At 42.3% G+C, this 22,423-nt stretch overlaps 2 protein-coding genes across 5 annotated transcripts in view; both read right to left on the bottom strand.

The window, feature by feature from the left end:
• Nucleotides 1-4,744, bottom strand: part of LOC122407957 (uncharacterized) — a 291,189-nt gene extending 286,445 nt beyond the window's left edge. The window contains exons 1-2 of the mRNA XM_043414446.1: nt 4,041-4,744; nt 2,661-2,812 (exon numbers count right to left, since the gene is read on the bottom strand). Of these exons, the coding sequence (XP_043270381.1) occupies nt 2,661-2,717 (57 nt within the window). The 5' untranslated portion in view covers nt 2,718-2,812; nt 4,041-4,744. The remainder of the gene's footprint in view (nt 1-2,660; nt 2,813-4,040) is intronic.
• Nucleotides 4,745-14,566: 9,822 nt separating this feature from the next.
• The window catches only part of Abd-B (Abdominal B), an 85,595-nt gene continuing 77,738 nt past the window's right edge, over nt 14,567-22,423 (bottom strand). For 3 of the 4 annotated variants that reach the window (XM_043414221.1, XM_043414220.1, XM_043414223.1), the window contains one exon: nt 14,567-19,657. In XM_043414221.1, coding sequence (XP_043270156.1) covers nt 19,134-19,657 — 524 coding nt within the window. In that variant the 3' untranslated portion in view covers nt 14,567-19,133. The remainder of the gene's footprint in view (nt 19,658-22,423) is intronic. The other variant, XM_043414224.1, reaches the window with a different exon arrangement.

The raw sequence follows: 22,423 nt of genomic DNA, 5'->3' as shown, positions 1-22,423 counted from the left end.
CCCAAGTCTCCGGCAGATGCGGCTGCCGGTTCACTGTTTTTTGTCTCGTTTCTTTTACACTTTTTCTAAATGTGTCTCTCGATCGAAAATCGTCTGTGCGATTTGTTTCGAAAAAATAGGGCACAGGAGCTAAGAATTTTTGCTTCGAGAAATTTCTTAAAACGTATTATCGGGCTCATACTTTCAACTGAATTTACCTACAACCATGCACTTCCATTATCGCTCAATCAAATGGCACAATCGCGCTCGACCGTTTACCTCGAAACATGCGACTGTAAGACGAGATTTAGTAGGTGTTTCCGTTTCAAATTTCATAACCAATTTCAAACCTCACTATTTACGAAATTGATGAAAAAAAATCGTTCCTAATTCATCAAAAAGGTCGCTACAATGTACAAATATAATTTGAAGCAACTTAATCGCGAGACGAATCGACGCGAAACGTTGTTAAATGAATTAAATTTGATTCCAGTGGTATTGGCAAGGAAAATGCAAAAAATTTCACGTCTCAAACACCCAAATTAATGAACGAAGGATGTGGAACAGAAATAATAATTCTACAGATAAAGCAGGAGTTTAGGGTTCGTCGATAATTTATTATTATTCGAAGATTTAACGATCGCTTTACAGCGTAAAATTGAGTTCTGCATAAAAAGCGATAAGCAATTGATTCTTCATCCGCAACTTTCATTACTGAAGTTAAGAGCGTTGAATAAATAATCCGAGCTGGAACGTCCCCGAATGAAAATAACTTTAAAAGCGATCCGTAGCGCCCGGGGTAATCGTGAGTTTTAGTGAAAGATTTTTCATCGCGATTTATCGATAAATGAAGATTGTGGATTAAAAAACGGGAGCATATTTTCCGACATTGGATTCGCGAGATGGGAGAAAAATAAGAAATAAGTAAGAAAGAAACGGGAGCTTGGACGAAAAGAAAAAAGCATGGCGATGGTAGGCAACACAAATACACGCGGACTCGCGTCTGTCCATACGAGAAAAGTTATCTCTGTATAAGTGTCGATGTTGAAGTCGACGTCTCGACGATGGGCGGCCCAGGACTTTTTACGAGCTACGGACCAATCGATCGCGAAGGATCCCCTCCACAAGCAAGAAACACACGGCGAGACTCGACGGGGAAACTCCACGGGGTTTTGGAGCCTCGCCCGGCGCTCGATTCTCACCATTTCGTCCGTGCTAAATTCAATGGGATTTTTCTTCAACTCTTATTATATCTTTTGTATCTGTTTTATCCCTTTTTCTCCTAAAAAAAAGACACTAATCAATTATCCAACGGGCGTTCTTCCATGCGAACAACATACGCGAAACGAGGCGAAAACCGTCGCGACGTTATTCCCGGGGGTCCAATTAGAGAGACGCTCTTCATTTTTAAATTTGCCAACCGAGACTCCGACTCGTTGTCTCTCTTTTATCTCCGCGGGCAATCTCGCGACACTGGCAGCAACGGAAGAAGCACCGTTTGGCCTAAAAAATAATCGGTGACCTTCGTTAACCTTGAAACTTCCCGCCGCTAATGAAGCACGGAAAAATAATGAGCAATATTTCCCCATGGACAGAAGCGGGATTTTACTCTTCGTTGTACGATTTCTCGGTCAGACAGAATCCTTGTTCCACTGCAAGGAATTATTGCTAATTGTTTTTATCTCCGCTGCATACGAGCATCAGTCCTTTACCACATGCATCTTTCATGATTTTGCTGATTTTTCTCTCGCGTTTCAAACGAAGCGATCGCATGTGTGAAATTGATGATTGAAGTAACTCCTTCTTATCCTCTAAGACAATTATAGCTGCTAATTTTGCTAGTCCCGCGATAGGCTACACGTTCGAGGAGAGGAAGAGCGAGATGGAGAAAATTACTAACCTAACCCAAGGAGCAATAATCAAAGTGATCCGCCCTGTCCGTCCGGATATCTCCCTCTTCTTGCGTTAAGGATACTCACAGCTTTCCGGAGCAAAGCTCTGTTCTCTCTCCCTCTCTCTCTCTCTCTCTGCTTCTCGATTCTCGATCCAAGTATTCACCCTCCTGTTGCTCCATCCATGATTTCCTCTAATCTAAGTTGAAGCGTACACATAAATACACACGCGCGGATCGAGTCTAATAGCTGTAGAACCCGCGACCACCGTTCTCCGTCCCTCTCGACTAATTTCTCTCTTTTCAAATCACTTTTTATCGCGACGAGCCTTCACACTGCTCATTTTTCCTATATGCCTTTACTTGAACGAATTACGAATAAAAATGAAGGATGAAAAAGGTCGTCCGCAAAAAAGTTTATAGAAGTTCGCTTTTTTCACAAGTTTTCGGTCAAGTGGAAAACAATTCTTCGTCATTCGACGATGAATAATTCATGAGTCAGCATCCGAGGAATCGTCGGGCTACTTTTCGAACGCTCGTAATTGAGGAATGATTTCCATAAAGTAGTATGTCTATGAGTAGTAAATCTAGAGTTGCGGCAGCGACTCGTGACAAGTGCATTTTTCGTAAACGAGCGCTGGCTCGCGTTTGCACACCAAAATACAGTACCAAAGACAATGATATTCCGGAGGATTTGAAGAGTCAGGAAAATAGAATGAGAATAAAAAGAGAGAAAAAATAAGGCGAAGAACTTGAGGCAATTTAAAATGTGAAGGGGAACTTTACTCACCGGCGAACCGGCTGTTGTGTCAGTCATCGGAGAGCCGCCATCCTCGTTGCTCGTCATCGATTTTCCTTGTCGGTCGTCATCGTTTTTGTTTTCACGGCACTTTCCTTAGAACTGAAACTCGCGCACACAGCACACGATAAAGTATCACGGAACTGAAAAAGGCGAAAAATTGAAATAATAAAGAAGTTTGAGAGAGTGAAAGCACGGGCGAAGGACGAGGTAAGCGAGCAGGCCGGATCAACATGACTCGAAACGAGGAGACAGAAAAGAAAAAACGTCAGTCGCGATCGCGCGCGGTGACTGAGAGTGACGGGTGGAAAAAAGATGGGACCGCGCGGCGAGCATTGACACGCTCGTGAAAACGTATTAGTAGGCGAGATACGCCATTTTCAGTAGCAACAAAAGGCAACGAGAGACTTTCCATTAAACCCCCACCGTAACTACCGTTCGAAAATGTGTTAGCGGTGTTTGAATGAAGACGAGTGAAGGGACGCGTGTATGGGTGCGTGTGTGCGTCAGTGTATCTGGATGTCACGTTGAATCGTCAAGTAGCGGAATAGCGTGACACGAGAAGAAAGAAAGCACGTCGTCGTCGGTAAGGCGAGATACGAACTTGTGTGGGTACGAGACACTCGCATTAGCAGCCTCGATTTCATTCGTCGTGTTGGTATACACAGACGCACGCACACTAATGATAGCCGCGAATGAACACGTGCAAACGTCCGAGGGGGGGATAGCCCCGGTGCAAAAGGCACATGTACGACGAATAAGTGGCTCCGATCCCGCGATTTAAGAGCTCTTCAGTGAGTAACGATCGTTTCGTGTGTCAAGAAGTTTCCGAATAAACACTGAGCTCATAAGCATTGTTTTCCTCGGCGTGTTTAGTTATTTGCTCTCGAATTTCCTTACGTTTTGCCGCAATCCAGAGGAAAGACTTCGTCGAACTGTGCTTATATTCGTGCGCGCGCGTGTTGCTCCGTTTTTTTTTTTCCGTTATTGATACCGGAGCAATCACCGAGTATCGCGTTGTCGCAAAGATGCTGAGACTCGGAAGAAAACCGGCCCGAGCTACGAGAGCACAGAGAGATATCTCCGGGCGGCCATGACACGGCCACCAATGGTTGACTAGACTCGATGGATTGGCGAGTGGCGGCGGCAGCAGCGGCAGAGCCGGCAGCCACACGAAACCCGAGAGAGCGAGGAAGACGGAGAGAGATGAAGAGAGAAAGCTCGAGGCCACGCGCGCCCTCATGTCATCCCCAGGAGAATTCTTTTTTCGCGAAACGAATGTGACGTTATTAACGTAACGACTGCGATAGCAGCGGTCCATCGCGATTGCAATGAGTGAACTCTCGAACTCGTGAAAAAAAGGCTAATCACTCTGGAGCTGCGTTCCTTGCTCGCCTCTTCAAACGTTTTAGGACTCGTTACTTCCGTGGTCCCTGTGATTGCGCCATCGTGCCCTCTTCTCTCCCTCTCCCTCGAAGTTTGCCCGTGAGTTTAAAACTTTCGGCGGAAACGCTCGGGTGTCACGCGACTCCGCGGATTTCGAGATTTCCGATTGACGAATAATACAAATAGAAATACGTCGGTATCAAGATGATGGAAAGAACCCGGGTGAACGAGAGAACGAAACGAGATGCGAGCGGTGCAAACGAACGAACGAACGAACGGAACGAGGAACGAGGAGGTGGTGGTGGCGGCGTTGGCGGCGTCGGGAACGGACCCCTACCGGCGCAGCCGTACATCTTAGTATTATGGGCAACTCACATTGGAAGATACGCCATCAAGCATAGCCCTCTAGCTGCGGAGAGACCGACGAGCCGGGCGAACCGAGCGAGCCGAGCGAGCGATTGTAAAAGTTTTAGGGACACTTTGCGAACACCCTCTTCTCCTCCTCCACCTCCGCCTCCTCCTCTTCCTCTTCCTTTACTACTTCGTTCTCTCATCGTCCTCTCTCTCCTTCCCTCTCTTTCTCTTTCTCCCTCTCGTTCAGCTTTACATCGATGCCAGGGTACGCGCGAGCACCACCGCGTTACGCTTTGCGCGATCGCGCTTTTCGCGTGTACCAGTATATCGAATGATCGCCGAATATTAAAGGTCGTATCTCGGAGAGCATTATTCAATCGATTTTACACGCAACATCATCTCCTTCTTGCCCTTTTGCTTGCCAACATTCCCTATACACACATTTATTATTCCCCGCGTATACGCCAGCATCAATCGCCAATCTCTATAACAGAGTCCCCATGCCGCGCCCTTACTTCCGCTCGCCACTTCCCCTCTTGCTTCACCACTGCCACAATCCTTCGTTGGTGCAGTCACAGCATCCATTTATTCCTCCCTCTTCTCGCCACACTATAACCTTCTGCTACCACCGCCACCCGAACTTTCTACACTTCTTTGTCCCTCCAGCTCCGTTTCCAACCCTCTCGCACTTCGCTTGCGTATACTTACTTCAACGTGTATTGTCAACGAAATATGCGCGTTACACGAGGAGAGACGATTCACTACTCTCTTAATCGTTGTTTTCTTCCTATAGCTGATGACCGATGATGAAGAAAATTTTTCATTTTTCAAACGATGTTCAATTACCGAATGACTTTCTTGATTTTTCATTCGCCTACAAAAGTTATGGGACTGAACCTGTTAAGGGTGTAAGTTTCAGGCGCACTATTTTAACTGCTATAACGTTGAAGAGTTGCGAGTGAATAGGAAGGGAGGGTCGAGTTCGTCTCCAACGCTAAAAGGGTTCTAGGGGGTCGATGCTTATGCCATTCCTATACATGAGTGTATCCACCCTTTTCTCACCCTCCCTCCACCTTTTCCAGTTCTCCCTTCTCCTTGGATGGGGAGCTTTCCACGCGCGTTGCTTCATCCCGCTCCCCCCTCGATCGAGGGAAAAAAACCGGACGGAATGGCGCGAGAGGAGAAAAAGAGCATGCATGGGTATAAGAGGGGCTTTGCTGTACGTCGCGGGATGGGTGAAAGTTTTATTGAGAAAGGTACCTTCGTATATATACACACATCCGGCGAAGAATCGACGCTGTCCAGTGGCGCCCTCCGATCGCAAAGGTGCAACAACTTTTCACGAAGCTCTGCCAAAGAAGAGAAACTGCAACGCACACATTTCTTTACGAACGCTCCACCGCGTGGATGCTGCAATTGTATCTTGAATGGACCATTTGGAAAATTTCTCGATACGAAGCTCAAAGAAATATGTGATCGTTAAAGCACTTTCTGACGCAGCATCATTTTTCCTTATAAATTCTTATGACAATCGGCTATTTTCGGCCGATCAATCGCTATCGCATTAAAATTGTTTATTTATTAACAAATTGCTCGATAATACGGAATTTGGAATTTCTGTTTGATGAAAATGCTCGAGTGCAGCATGTAATTGTACTTGGATTCAAGCACCGTGACGTTCCTCACTCCGACAAGCCCTTCGCTGCGCGCTCTCTTTTGCTCTTTTTCTCGTCGTCGTTTACTTAAAACCTCGACTTGTTTCACGCTCCGGCAATTTGACTAAATGATCGTTCAACGAGATGATCCTAGACCGTCGGTTTCCACTATTTTACTGCGACTTATTTCTCTGAGATCAACTGCTTTCTCATATCGCCCCGGAGAACAACTCGAGCATGATTTTATTTGCCGAAACGCAACGTTCCTTCTTTTACATAAGCGCAAGGATGCGGACAGTTTATTAAAGCGATCGCTCACCCGAGTCAGGAATTAAAAAAAAAAAGCTAAATGTCCGGCTCGATGTAAACAACGCGAGAGCTCGAATGAATCGAAGCAAAACGTCGAAGCTCCGAACGATTCGATATTCGATCGGCTTTTCATTTTCATCAAGAAAGTAAGAGAAAAAAGTTTCAATTTTTTCTGATTGTTTTTTTTTTTTCACAGAAATCACACAATCAACGCCGCGTTCGATTCGCGTCATCGGCGATTGAACACCGTTCGTGGGAACAAGATGGCGGTAATGAGAAACGCAATTTTTCAAACGAAATTTCGCTGTTGATTTTCTTCTCTTACTCCGAGTGGGGGTAGAAACGAATTTATTCAAACTCGAAGAATTTGATCTCCGTCTAGAAATATATTCAAATATTCAAATTGCCAAATGAATCGGAATATAGTTGTACATTGTAATTTATAGGAATTGTACACTTTGCATCTCGCCGAGAACTTAACGTTTCGCATTTAATTGCAAATGAAATGAAACAGGCTGGATAAGTTTGATATTCACCGCGCGTGAATTCGATAAGAAATGAAGAGTTTTGACGGCGAAAAGCATAAAGACTCGCCGCCATCGCGACTCAGTCAAAAAGCGAAGAATTCCTTTCTCATTTGGAGTGAAAGAAAAAAAGCGTATCTCCCGAAGACACGAGATACAAGCTAATACATACTTATTAAGGAGTGGGAAGGGGTAGAGAGATGGAGAGGACGGAGCGAGGGAAATGGAGGCTCTTTGGTCGAAGAAAAGGAATATAAATCGGAACGGATTCAGGGAACTTTGGAGCAACATCTCCGTGCGAGGGTGTAACCTTTTTTCTCATTTCTTCGACCGCGACTCTCGATAACTGTCGTTTTTTTCACTGTCTTTAACCATATAGATTCTTATATATATTTACAAATGAATACTTTTGTCGAAGGAGACACGAAATGTCCGACTGTTCGGCGTCACGAATGGCCGCGAATACACGTGCACGCACGTACTTTTACACACAGAGACTCGCCAGATTCGAGAGTCCACGACATCGAAAAATCCCACAGGCGGTCCGATAACCATTTCTCCCTCTTTTCCACTCGCATCTTTATTCTCGTTTCATATATATTTCGTTCTGCTAATTTTTTTTCTCCTCCTTTTTCTTACTCTCTTTCTCCTTTACCTATAGAATTCACCCTGCGCGACTGGGAATCCTCGTCGCGAAGCGCTCCTCTCGCTCCTCCTACTTCCCTCATAATGCCCCATATACTCCTCAATTTATGCCCCGAAACGTATTAAATACTCAAATACATTCTTGCAAATAATACGTAAGGAAATTTGTGTGCGAGTTCGTGTTGCGGACGGAGGCGCAAGCTGAATTTGTTCGTTGTCCAAGAAGCGAGGAGCAAATGAAGGCCCCGGAGAGGACGGCCGAGAGATGAGACCCGTCAGTATATTAGGGTTTAAATTTTAAACGCCTCTGTGACCATCAACATTGTAAATACGAGTATTTTGTTGCGTGAGTGGAGGACGATTTCTAAGAATAGAGAACCCACACGCTCGTGTGGCAAATGAGAGCTTTTGGATGAGATCGCAAAATGAAGAGGGAAAAAAGGAGGAGACGAGAAGACGGAGACCAAGAAGCACGGCGGAATGTCTTCCGATGACTTTTTTTTATCCTCCCAGAGGGGCAAAGATGATGAAGATGTCTCTTTGTCCCTCGAGTACCAACCACCGTCCATAATTCGACTCGGACTCCGGCATACACTTTGAAAAAAATCGATTCGACTCGTTGATGTGTGCGATAAAATTTCAGTCGATATCGAATAAAATGTTTACTACTCGAATACATTGTAATTGATGATTCGAATACGAATGTCAATGAATTTTTTTTTCTCGAGACACGAGAAAATAAAATTCTTCCGATTCTCATATTCATGGTAATAAAAATGTTCACTTTTTCCCAAACAAGGTTAATCCGACTTCATTTTTTTCGTTTCGATAAATTTTTTCCCCAGCGATGATTCGTAACTCCAACTTTTGTGACTTGACAATGTCTGGGATTAGAAATTTGCTTTCTATTCCATCAGTGTGAACGTTTTTTCGTGTCTGACAGACACCGAGTCCTCTTCAAGGTATCTTTTCGTTTCGGCTCGTTACATTTTATGGATCGGAACAAGCGTTAATAAAATATACTGAAATCCTGAGTATATTTATGAATATACGCGGTATAAATAGCGGGGGCGTTAAAAGCATTAAAAGACGTGACAGCGGGGCCGAATGCATTATTTTTACACCAGCCTCCCCGGGAATTCGTAAGGAACAAAAAATGTCCTCCGCAGGCCCGGCGGAGGGGAATCAGAGCTGGTAATATTTCACATAAATATGCAGGTTGGAGCAGCCAAAAAATTACACTAAAATTCGAGAATTTGTGTTCGTGACGAAAGACGCAGTAACTTTGTACCGATTTTTTGCCTCAACGAGGTGGTAATCGGTCCGGTAATCAAAATAAATATAGCCACCAACGCGAGGAGTTACCGAAAAATAAGAATTTGAAGAATTTCATCAGAAAAATATCGGGCATGAAATTTAGTCTGGAAAACTTGGTTGAAATTTATTAACATTCGTTCATTTTGATACGAAGGTAGAAAGTATCGCGGTGAAAGAGCCCGAAGCTCTGTGCGCAAACTCGCAATTTGCGAAAGAGGGCTGCAATCCCGTCTTTCTTCGTACACTATAACACACCCCTTCCCGATTTCACCCCTCGTCGCGCATTTCTTCAACGCGTACCACGCGTATATCTGTACAGCTGTCTCTCATTCTCGTCGACGTCTCAATTCGGTGCCTGGCTCACGTCGGCGAATGTGATTCGAGCTCTTGGATAGTTCTCTCTCCTGCCCCGCCGCCCCAACCCTCTTTTACCTCTCGTTTCTCTCTTAACGTTGGCTCTCTTGGCCGTCCGCCGCCTAATGGAATTGCCCTACCGACTATACCTAAATTTGCGAAGCTCCACATGCATTATTCTTTTTATACACGGACACAAAGTCATCACGATTCACCTCGTATTTTTTCTGCGTGCGAGAATGCCTTCGCGGGGAAAAAAATTATGCATGGAAGAACAACGCTCGAATTCACACAAGTAATGTACGCATTATTGCACATGCGGCTGGCTGCGTCAATGTGAGAAGAAAAGGTGCCTCGTGATAAAAAGTTGCAGAATTAGTGGTCGGACGTGGGTATTCCGAATGAAATTTTGTCACGACTGCTGTCAAGCCAAATGGGGGAACCAAAAAGAAACTCGAATTATGAAAATTCATCCTTTGGATTATCGAAAGAAATAATTTGCATTACAAAATTCGTCACCCGCAAATTTGTGTGCTCAAAATTGAGTGGAAAATGTACAAAGACTTCTCGCGAAGGTGATCGTATGAACGTATGGAAATATGTGTGTGTGTATGTGTAGATCCATTTACCGGTGCAAATACAACGGGAGAACGGACGAAACGGTCCAGCAGCTTAAATAAAAGCAAACGATCCGTTTTGACTGTTCCAAAAACGCGTAGTACCTAACTGTATAGCTTTAGATAGAGAGAGAAAGAGTCCATATCGAGGGAAGAGGACTGGAAACCGGCGTAATCCGGCAGGAGTATACGGTTCGCTACGTTTCACTCGGTTTGCTTTTATCTTGCCCTCTCACTCGACCATTCGCTGTTTTGCAGCGAGCCAGACGTTCGTATACGAACTGAGAGGGATAAAGGCCGATGTTGAAAAATTCATCGCATCAAGGAGAACCGAGACGAATCTAAAGCCGACCTTTCCATTGTCGGCGGTTGATAGAAGCATCTATACAAGTATAGATGAACGCGGAGGAGTTTATAGTACGTAGCACCAACCCTCCATTTGCCCTCTGCGCAACCCTCATCGGGCGGGTCCGGCAAATTCTTCCATCGCTCAGAGAGAGAACTGGCCAACCACCCCCGTCGGGTTCATCCAGTCCGAGCGAACTTCTAGACGAAATTCAATCTGCCGGACGGGAAATAACGAAAGAGAGATAGAAGCAGAACGAACGATCCCAGAGTTATATAGGCTTTCTACGCTCATCCGGTAAACTTGTTTGCGTTTACCCGGTACACATATACGTCACGAACGTACATGAGTTTATCCAGTGGATAGAGCTTTGTTTGCATTTGCTCCGCTTGTCTTCGTTCCTCAATGTTACCAACGGCTTTAATCTATATTCGGACTCGATATATAGACAGGAAAATAGAGAATAAAAGTGATGGTATATGTGCAGCGATCGCGAAGCAAAGATTGTTACGGGGGCGGAAATTTTTCTTGGAATGGGATAGAAAAGTTTCTTGAATTTCAGAAACTCTTATTGGACCGTTAGATTCGTCGAACATTGCGTTTCTTATACTTTGCGAAACACCCCCAATCCTTATATTTGACACTCTAATTAGCCTGCGCTGACGATCGCTGGGCGGTAAAAATATACAAATAAAAGGAGACGGTTAATTAGAATTTCAGCGTCTTTCGTGGCGATTTTTCAATTTGAATTCGTAGCCTGGGGAAAATTTCTCGACGCGGTCTTTTAATTTTCTATTTTTATCCGGTTCTTTTGTTATTTGCTTTTCACGAGCCAAATTTTCTCAAGCTACGACACAATTCTGTTTTTGTAATCTTCAACTTTGTGAAGCCTTTTCGAGTTCAAAGGCACACTTTTTGTTACGTTATTTCGAACAATTTTTAAGGCTGCTAAACTTCGAAACACTTTTGAACATTTGACACCCCGATTTTTGCCCACTGACCACGAGACGAGTTTCGAAGAGACTAACGAGAAACTCACGAAAGACGAAAAATGAATTAGAAAGTTACTGGCCCGCTTTCCCAATTTTTTTTGCTATCCTATTGAGGGTCACCATCGGGGATGAATCGCCAGGGAAGAGTTGACCCAAGCACACTCTCGACCGTTACTTTTTTTTGTGTCAAGAATCAGAAACCGTTTCGTGTCCGTTTCAAGCCTCAATATTTTTGTTATTGTTTTTTCTAACGCACTCCACTGTCAAAAATTAGCACGGAGAGAATTAAACGGTAATGTTCACCGTATAAATTACCGTGATATATTTAAACGAACGACAAGTTGGCAAAAAGTAATTATTATTCTTATAGGCGATAAGTTATTTCGAACTCGTAAAACGTAAAAATTTACCGTGCATCGGTATTAAATGTGCTTGGAATCCTCCGATACCTAAAAACCTCCCTTCGAGACCAGTGGAATTCTGATTCTTCAGGACTCAAAAAACCTTATCTGGAATTTCGTATCAAAAGTTCATCATAATATTAATAATGCCGTATGCATTATAATATGCTGTAAACAATGTGGACACTCATCGCGCCCGAATGACGCGGCACACTGAATCGGTGATTTACGCAGACGCCAACGAGAAACCGTTCGTGCAAAAAGAGTGTAAAATGGACCAAGAGGAATTAATGTTCTAAATATTGTACAAAATATCAAAATTTATTAGCTACTTCGGTAGCATTATCTATTCTGAGCTAATTTTTGTGAAAATTTCATTTATTTTTCAACTAATAATTGTCATAAATGGCCTCTAACCTGGCACCATTCACAAGTGACTGCCATTTTGTTATTTTTTCTGAAGAACCGGAATTCTTTTGACGACGTTACAGTTTTTCGTACCGATCGTTTCTGTTTTTGTATTCCAATCTCAACCTCCAGTTCACGTTTTTTTCCTCATTTGATTTCGGTTCGCACATCCGTGCGCCTTCTGATTACCTAATTCCATGGTAGTTGCTTTTTTTATAAGTACTAAAACTGAAAATAAATGGGAGACGCGAGAAAATTCCAAAAATCCTTTATCTGCAATCTTTTTTCAAATATAAAGATAATCGAAAACCAGCGAGTGGCTCACTAATCTCGTAAGACTAGTTCAAATTCTGTTGAACAGGCTCTTCCGGATTTCAATAATGAAATGATTTATTCAGTTATAACCATTCGAATTCTCAGTATCTCAGAGTTTCCGAAAATGAAATTTCGAAATATTTTCAATAAACGAGATCACGTTCCCAAATATTTAGATCGTTTTTTGTTTTTTTTTTTTTTCATTTGTATTAAAATTATTGAAATGATCATTGAAATGATCCACTGGCGTTAGCGACTCCACTCAAACTATCAGAATTCAAATTTTCTCACGGTTATTTCCAATATTTTTACATCAAGAAAAATCGTATGGAACTGAGATCTGATGGAAGGAGTAGAAAAAAAATAGCAGCTAAGTTGCCAGGCTGATTTCAGCAAATCTTTCTTTATTCCTCTCGCCGCTCTCTGATGGTTACCGCAAACGACTCGTCAATGATGCTTTCGAAACGATCGAAAGAGGTTCAGGAAGAAAAAACACTGTATGGATACAATCATTGAGAAAGGAAGAGAGAAAAGCAGGAATTAGTATTCTCATATGTTCCTTTCGCCCTCACTGACTCGCTATTCGTCCGGTATTACTAATAAAATTTTAAATCTACTTTGGACGAGAAAGTATCGAGCAACGTATAATATTTTACATAAAACTTCCAATCAAATAAAATTTCAAGCGTACAAAATTCCCCGTCGTCTCGAGTCGTACGACTTCTGAGGAAAATTGGTCTCTTAAACTTTCTCGAAATGAGATCATGCTAAAGTTCGTATTTTCGAATAACGAGGTAATCGATTAAATTTTTTGTTCAGCAACGAGAAAAACAAAATCGTTTAAAATGATCTTTGCCACGACTTTAATCATTAATTCATTCACTATCTGATTCTAATCACCATTTTTTTCAGGACTTTATGAAATGCATTGGTAGAGATGAATGAATGTATGAATAATATAAACATAAAATGCCTCACCTCGGATCGTCGCTGCAGAAAAAATGATGAGTGACAACTTGTCGATTCTTCGTTAAGTCTCGCACTCCCAATCGATTTTCCGAAAGGGCGAAATATCGAAGAAACCTTAACTCGTTCAATGCAGCGCGACTCTGTGAGGCTTTTAGCTCGAGCTATCATGGAACATTGTAACGTTAGATAAGATAATATGCCTTTATTTACAGAGATACACGTACATTTATACATACATTATGTTCGGACAGCTAGTCATAGGCTCGATTGCATTTCTTTTCCTTTTCTCATTATTGATCCTTAATAAATGAATATTAGGTAATCTTCATTTCTCGTGTATTTGTCATTTATCTAGAGCTCTTTTCCCTACGGTATCAAAAGAAGAAAAAGTCTAACGTGTCATTCACACGAGTGTGTTTCTGTGTGTATGTGTGCGTGTGTGTGTGTGTGTGTGTGTGTGTGGGGTGTACGTTGGTAGTCTTAATAGGTCTAACTTACAGCATTAATTAAATAGATGCATTCAGAAATGATTCTTGCGAATGGGTTATCTCGACAAGTTGCTTTTATCCACATCGATCGTGTACGAACGATCGTTACATGCTAATGCTATATGATTATCGCGAATTACCGCGTGTATATATATGCCAACTTGTCTTCGGACGTAACTGATTAGATATTGCATATTTACATACGAATTAGGATTCATCGTTTTTCCTTTTTGTTCAATAAATGAAACAAAAAAAGTCGTTCAATTCAATGGGAATAATAACGAGACCCTTTCGAGTCCATCTCGAACGAAATAAATACTAGTAAAACTACGTGGGTCTCGAGCATTATTTTCGTATAATACAAACGAGGGATGCGAGATGCATTTCAATCGAGATCGTGACGAGTCATGGTGAGAACGATAAGAATAATCCGGTACTCCTTCTACTATGAATACCGAAAGTGCGACAGTGTCTTCGTACTGAATATTCATATATATTTTCTCTTCAGATACATATTGAAATTTCTACTCTTATGAACTCAATTTTTTCTTTATTTCGATGCAACGCAGTGATTAGTTATTTTTAATTAAAAAAATCATTCTTTTCTAAACTCATAAATAGTAGAACGATGAAAAATCTGAGCACTTCGATCGGAATTCCTAGCCAGGATTCGACCAAACTCTACAGAATGAAAGTACTCGCTAACCGATCACTTGAAATAAAAAAAAGGAGTTTCCGCTCCACTTATCATTTACTTTGGCACTAATTAAACATACCTTATTATTGCACTTTGATACGAGACTGATCGTTCTTTTAGTGTATATGTGTGTTGGTAAATTGTGCGATTTTTTTTTTTTTTTTTTTTCCAATGAAATATAATTTATTTACAAGATTATGAGCTACTAGAAAAATTATTATTAGAATTCGAGGCAAGAACTGTGAAGGAAACGTATCGACGATAGCTGGGTGTGAGCGAAGGTTGACAAAAATTGAAAGTTGAAGCTGAGAAATGTTGTTTCATAAATCATTCTTCGAGTTACGAAATAATTAAAAACGTTTCGTTACGAAAAGAAAAATCGTCTTATTTTTCAAACCTCATTCCGATTTCTTCAATATCGGTGGAGTGACCAATTTTTAAGAGATTTTTCGAAAAGTGACAGGAGATTGGGAGTGTGAAAAGAGGAAAATTGGATAAACGGTGAGTTTTTAGTCGTTGTTTTCAGCAATTGAACGTCGCAGCAGGGAGTTTCTATGACTGCTATTTTCAGACGGTTATCAACGGATCAAGACGGTGTACACATTTAATAACACGGTTTTTTGTCTCCTTTATGAATGGATCATTTTTTTTTATCATCATCATCATCATCATCATCATTTTCATCACCTTCATTATCAATCATTCGTTATATAGATAATAATATTGTAGGCTTGATACATACAAAAACAACACACAATAAAAACAATAACATAATATTAACGTGACGCTCACAATAATAATTAATAATCTTAATAACCTTAAAATCTTGTTAAACATTGTCCTGGACATAATAATTATCACTAATTACAATTGTGGGTTTTTCTTTAAATCTTTTGCCTTTCATCGGTCGTGTTCTTTTTTTCTGTGCTCTTTCGTTGGCCTATACTGCACAAAATCGGAGACGTAAGGCTCGCGAAAAACGTTCTTTCTCATTACTTCATTTTATTTATTTGTTTTAAATTCATTTCACGTACTCGCACTTCGGTTTTTTTCATCGGTTTACCACATTTATGCTTCACTTATGTACTGCATATTAATTAATAATATCTATCGGCGTTACATAATACAATATAACCAACGGTTATTTATCGTGGCGGAACTATACAGCAGTTTTTTTTCTTAATTTTACCTTTATTTTTCGTTTTATTTCGTTAAAACACGATTTATCCAGTTTCACGGATCACGTGTGCATAATTTTCACAATGACTCACGCCCACGAACGGACATACACGCACATGAACAAAAAAACGTATGTATAAAAAAAAAAAAAGAAACAGAAACAATTGAGAAAAACATGCAACGCGAGAATATAAACTCGAGGATCGTCTCTCAATGTTTCGAGACTCGAACTGAATTTTCGTTCTTTTTAAAAACGTAACTATATTTATTTTTGGAGTCGAAACATTATTTTTTTTGAAATATGCTCGTAAGGACACTGAATCCTAAATACTTAATTTTTCATAGCAACATCGAATTTTCAACAAAGAATTCTAAAAAACAAAAAGCTCGCGTCTAACGAAATTCATTCTATTCACTGGGTATATTTGCAGACTGGTATTCTTCGCTTCGTCTCATTCGCGCCATGTGTCTATTATTTCGATGTTATAAAGTTCTTCCATAGCTAGACGTTACCATCCAACTAACGCGAACTCGGATTATTATTTTTAACTTTTTTTCATTTCACCGGTATGATCGTGATTTCGATCGATTTTTTTTCAACTATTACTATTCGATGAGAAAAATGAGGGGAAGGAGCTACCGACTATTTAAACTCGAGTCCTTCGTTTCTGCTACAGAAAAAAAAGAGGGTCGAACTTGTTGCTTCGACCCGTTAAATTTATATCTTTCTCAAACGATTTAAGTACAAGTTTCATTGATTTCATATAATTATCGTTTCATCGACGACCCGTCACGAGTCTCGAAAAAAAGCAGTTCATCAAATTTTACTACCGATTCGTAGGTTTCAAATGATCCTGTTATGCGAATGAGTACGACTAACGTCCATGGGGAATTTTATAAAACAACAATTGACCCTTGGAACAAAGTGATTCCATCTTTGATTTTCTCACCCCAGCGCATAACGTCAGATTTCAACGTAAATTTTTCGTTCGTTATATTAATAATCTAAAGGTAGTTATCCGTGATTGCTTAGGATAAAACTTTTGAGACATCAGCCAATGAAAATGAGGTCGAATACGACGGAAAAAATAGTCAGACAGAAAATTTTGGAGTTTGGACCTAAATTATGTCGATTTTGGCCACGGTTCGCTCCTCCGCCCTTTGACTTGAATACTCTGTATCGCGAATTTTTTCAACCCCATTATCGCGGTTGCTATACTCGAGTCTTTGTAAGACTAGATTCAGTTCAGAGTCGTATTATGTTGAGAACATAGTGACGAAAAGTGGGTTGAAAATGGTTTAAACTAGGAGAATCCCGTTGAGCTAACAAAAAAGGGGGTTTATTCGAGAAGGCTATTTCGTTGGTCGTATCCGAGCTCAGAGTTCGTCAGCTGTACGATATTTTCTAACAGTACAAGTCTCTTTATTATAACCAGGAGAGAGGCAGGGGAGAAAGGAGAAAAGGCAAATTGTTCTAGTACGAGTATACCTCAGACAGAAATAAAGGAAGAGAAAGAGTGAGCGAGAAAGAATGGGAGAGAAACTAACAATGCAGCAAGACGGATAGTGGTGCATAAATGTATAAAAAAAACACAGCGATCGGAGAGTTTCCTGTGCAACGTTCAACTCTCGTTGCTCTCTTTTCTCCGTATCTTTCCCTTCTCTTTCTCTCTCTCTCTCTCTCTCTCTCCTTCTCCACGTCGTCTCGTTTCTTTAGATCCTTTTCTCCGGACTGGCCTGTTCAAAGCGTCGAAGCGTGAACTCCTCGTCACGCTGTCTTGCTCCGAAGAGAAATGGCCAACGACCGGGGCAATGGTACCCTCTGGGGCGCGAGGACCGAGTTTTGATTCGAGCGATTCCATTTTTTCGAATTAATTTATCCGAAAGATCGCTACCTTTTTGACGAGCGTTCATTAAAATAAATAAGCAAAAGTCGAAAAGTCTTTCTGTACATTAATCGAGGAGATACTTAATAAGGAAAGGAATTTTACAATTAATTAACGGATGAAACTAATAGGGGAGAAGGAGAGGAACTGGCAGATAGAAATGCTTCGAGGGTAATGAAAATCCAAATCGACTCGCATATGGAATTATAAATTGTTTCAACAATCACTGCTGTTTCCTCTCTCCTGATCAATATCCAGCCACATCAGATTGCGTAGCCGCTCGTGACGGGCTATTTCACCTCAATATCGCGAGCCAGTCGATCCTCTAGGTTTGAATTTGTTTCACGCATACCAAAGTCAGAACTGGCTCCAACAGGATCGACTAATTTTACATTTTCCGATGATAACTACGTCGCATTAATTTATCTTCTTCTTCTTTTTTTTTAACTACATATGTATAAGTCTGGAGGAATACTATCGAGTTACGGGTTGGACAGATTGCTCGGAGGTTTTCGCGCACTGCACTGCACTGAAAACGATCCGTCTTCTCTTTCGCTCACTCTCCCTCATCAAAACTCAAGCACGCAACTCCGCTAGCCGAACTCTCTCATCATTTAGCTTCGTTCAATTCGCACATCCACGTATCCCTTTTTATTTCACATACTCCCATTATTATTTTAGGCACATTCACACTTTTATCGCGTTGCTACAAATATGTGACCCACGGCCAATGCAGCATTCGATATCAATATTTATTAATTGTCTATTATATAAGAGGTCTCACTCGGAAGAGTCTGTCTGTTTCTCTCTCTCTCTCTTCCCCCCCTCCCCTTCGCCCCCCTCTCGCTCTGTTTCATTGAATTATTATACTTTTGCTAAACACCATTTGGAGGTGTTTCACATGCAGAGAGTCCAACTCGACGCTATAGAGGTATCGTTAAATACATATATATATCCATATGTACCTGTTCTCGTGTAGGTGTGTATATGCGGTTTCGTTCGACTAAAAAAGAATGAAACTTCTCTGGGATCTGAGGGCTCGTCGTATCCTCCGTATATCCTCAATTTCGTATCGCATCGCAAGAGGATCCGCCGTTTTGTTGAACGGATGGGTGTGCCTCCGTTAATAAGATTAGTACGTGACCAAATCACCAGCAGCGGGCATTTTCTCATCGATTTTCACAAATCCCGGACATTTTGTCGAAAGTGAAACGGGGTGAAGAAACGGCGGGAGTTTTTCAAGCCGCTAAGCCGTGACTGGTTTGATGCTGTTGATGGGTGACGTGGCCCAGTTGATGGTGATGATGGGAGCTCGCGTGATGCGGATGATACGAGTGTAGAGCAGCGGCAGCAGCGGCTGCAGCAGCGACCGAAGTCCCTGCGGTGGCGCTGCTCGAGCCGGTGCCGTGAATGGCCGCGAGTCCGGAACTCGAGAGCTGCGGCTGCGGCGCGTGAAGTCCGTGAGTCACGTGACTCGAGGTACCAACGAGACTCCCGTGGGCACCGACGGAGGCGCCACCTGTCGCCGAAGCAGCGGCAGCAGCTGCCGCGGCAACGTGAATCGAGGACGAGCCGTGATTATGGGGATGGTGGCCGAAAACGACCCCAGAGAAAGCTGCGGGTCACTGATGATGCTTGGCCGAGCCATTTGCATGGTGCGTCTGTCCTACCTGCACGTGGTGACTCGAAGGTCCGTGCCCACCACCCGGATGATGGTGACTTCCACCCCCCGTACCAGCCCCGTGATGATTCGCGTTATTTGCGCTACTGTTGTTATTGTTGTTACTATTGTTGTTGTTATTGTTGTTGTTCTGCTGCTGCGACTGACGCTGGTTGTTCTTTTTGTTCTTCATCCGACGGTTTTGAAACCATATTTTCACCTGCCGCTCCGTAAGATTCAACGTACGCGCCAGCTCCCAACGCTTCTGCTTCGAGACGTAAGCGTTGTAAAGAAATTCCTTCTCGAGCTCGAGCGTCTGATACTTCGAATACGGCTTGCGTTTCTTTCGCACCGTCACTTGCCCCGTCCACTCGAGCGAATTTGCACCGCTGCAACCAACACCCATTCCTGGGACGCCCATCCCGACCCCGACGCCGGCAAGTGAACCTGCCGGAAACAAGGAAGATGGGGAGGAACCCCACATCACTTAACACAATTAGAATGCCAGCTATTCGTCATTCGTTGATTTTCCGTTGGTCACATCTTCGTTTTATTCATATTTATTTATTGTTCTACTTGATAGGCTTGGGGCTCATGCTTCAGGGATATTTAAAGAAAAACGCAACATCCATTCACGATCCTAATGCCAAAGTATGTGAAATTTATTGAGATTTTAATTAATTAACGAGTTTCGAATCAATGCAATCGATCGTAGGATTAAAGTTGCGAAGAGACTCGAATTCACATACGTCGAAAGGTTAATCAGTGCTTTGCGAGTTATTTCAATTGATCGTTTTAGAAAGTAGCTAAGAACATGCGATTAATTTAGCCGGAGCGTTCAACATGCGCAAGGGTCAGATTGGGTCGGGATCGATCAGCGTAGCGGAGAAAAACATTATCAGAAAAAAAAAAGAAAGAAAATTCATAAAGCCGGACTGTAATGAATATACGGATATTCCAAAGTAATTTCTCTCGTTCGCAGAGTAACGTTGGATTCCAGAGAACTCGCATAAACGCATGGATCAAAAATGAGCGGTTGGAAGAAGTTCAAAGCGTTTTAGCAGTCGGGAAAGTGAAGATAGTACTGGTGCATTTTTCGTTGGTGAGTCGACCGTGCGGGGCGCAAGCGGACGGGATATAACACAAGAAGAAAGAGATTTAGACCGGTTCTATTCGTAGACAACTCGCTCGGAGACGTTTTTACGTCGAACGGTTAGTAGAGTCGATTTAGTTGCAGCAGCGGCTAAACGAAATCCCGAAGCTCGTGGCGAACTCTATATACAAAGTATGCGAGCGAGCGTCGAGTGAGAGCTCTGGTGAGAGGCTCACCGCGTGGGTATGAGGATAATGTCCCCGAGGGGCCAGGGGAGATCTTCCCCCTCTCGGCACCGCTATACGATCTGAGAGCAATCCCTTCTCGTTCGAAGTGGCGAGCGAAGACGACGAGTGTGAAGCATGCACGGGCGCGAGGTTGCTTGGAAATTTATACGATTAGCTCGATGATAAAACGAGATAGAAAAGACGAAAAATTAAAAAGATTAAAAACTTTGATATTCGCCCGGCAACTATATTCGCTTGGATCGAAAGCTGGAATTGCAGATATGCAAGTCCACTTGTATATAAGGTTAATAAACCCAGAATATCGTATACCATAAAACGAAGGTAAAAAATAAGCGAAAAAACAATCTCGAGGGAACGACGTTACAATATAATAATTTGTATCGGAATATAAATAAAGGTGTAATAATCCAAGAGCAAATATCAACGCTGTCATATATTTATTCTCATACTCCGCAGCTCCGATTCGCATATTAGCTCACGGTGAGTAAACCGTCTCATTTTACTGCCCTCCTCCAGCTTCCCACTGTCGTTCGTTCTCGACCCACACACACGCGCACACGCACGCATGCATGCACACAGACGAAACTGACACACGTAAGCGAGCTAGATCGTTTCGTCTCACTCAAACACCCGCCACGACCTGTCGGAGTCTACCACGCTTTCGCGATTGCCTAAGCGGCAGAAATTTATTGCCCACTAAAACGTGGAAATATGCAAATTATTTAACAAAGGTCAGGGATTCTCAGGGACGACGATAGCCGCGATGCTCCCTCTTGCTCCTTCCCTCCGCCCCCTTAAGACCGTCCAGAAGTCACAACCCGGGACAGGTATCGTCACCACACATTCGAGAAGACGGATCAACGTTTAATCGAGTAACGAATCAATTAACTCTGCAGTTCGTGTAATATCTCTTCCTCCCTCCCTCCTTTCGCCTTCCCGAGCTAATGTCATGGTAATTCACGTGTGGACGCGATCAAATTGACCGGCGTACCGTAAATTCTTGATTAATTAAAATGTTAATTGAAGCATCATGCGATAGTGCAAATAAAGGACGTATCTAACCGAGTTGTCAATGTAATGCGGAGAGCGAAAAAATTTTAATTAAAATATCTTCTCAAAGTATTTATCGATATTCGGGAGGAAAAAATACTAATGTTGAACCTGTTATTGGAACGCTGGTAGCTGCAAGGTCCAATTAGCGAAGCTTACTCATGTGAATCACAAGCGAGTTGAGGCCAACATGAAAATACTTGGCGAAATACGAGAGAAGCCTGATGAACCTTTTCATTCCGAAGGATAATTATCCAAGTCAATAAAGCGAAGAGTTGAACCAAAAGTCGCAAGAAAGTATATTGCAAATGAGGAAAAAAAGAAAAATATTACAAGACTTTCTTAATTGCAAGAAACAATTAGCGAAAGTGGAAGCTGGGTCAAGTGGGCTAATAATTTCATCTCATTTTGGCGTCCTCGAGAGAAAAGAAAGCTTGCCATGAAGAAAATACCCGGGAAATGAAATAGTTTCTGGCACAATGACGAAACGATTCCCCCAGGTATAATGACATTCCGCAGTTGGATCGCTGCTCGTGTACATTGTCAGAGAAGGGCGACGAAGGGGAGGATCGGATAGCCCGTATCCCGAAAATCTAAGAGGGTTCTATTCGTCGCGTTAGAAGGTGGGGTGGTCGGAGATCGCGTGCGAGACGAGAGAATAATAGTGATTTTGGTCGAGTCGATATCCTCCCCTGCCTCTCCTCAGGGCTGCCAGGAACACTCTTTCTCTCCAAAGCTCGTGTGTCGCGAGCAAAACAAATAAATATCTTCGGCTGCATTACGAGCTGAAGAAGGAATGAAATATTTTGCATTTTCACGAATGACAAGACACGAAATGAAGACGATTGATTTTTTCTGAAC

Source organism: Venturia canescens, chromosome 3 (assembly GCF_019457755.1).
Source record: "Venturia canescens isolate UGA chromosome 3, ASM1945775v1, whole genome shotgun sequence".
NCBI lineage: Eukaryota > Metazoa > Arthropoda > Insecta > Hymenoptera > Ichneumonidae > Venturia > Venturia canescens.
This window is presented reverse-complemented; position numbering and strand designations above follow the sequence as displayed.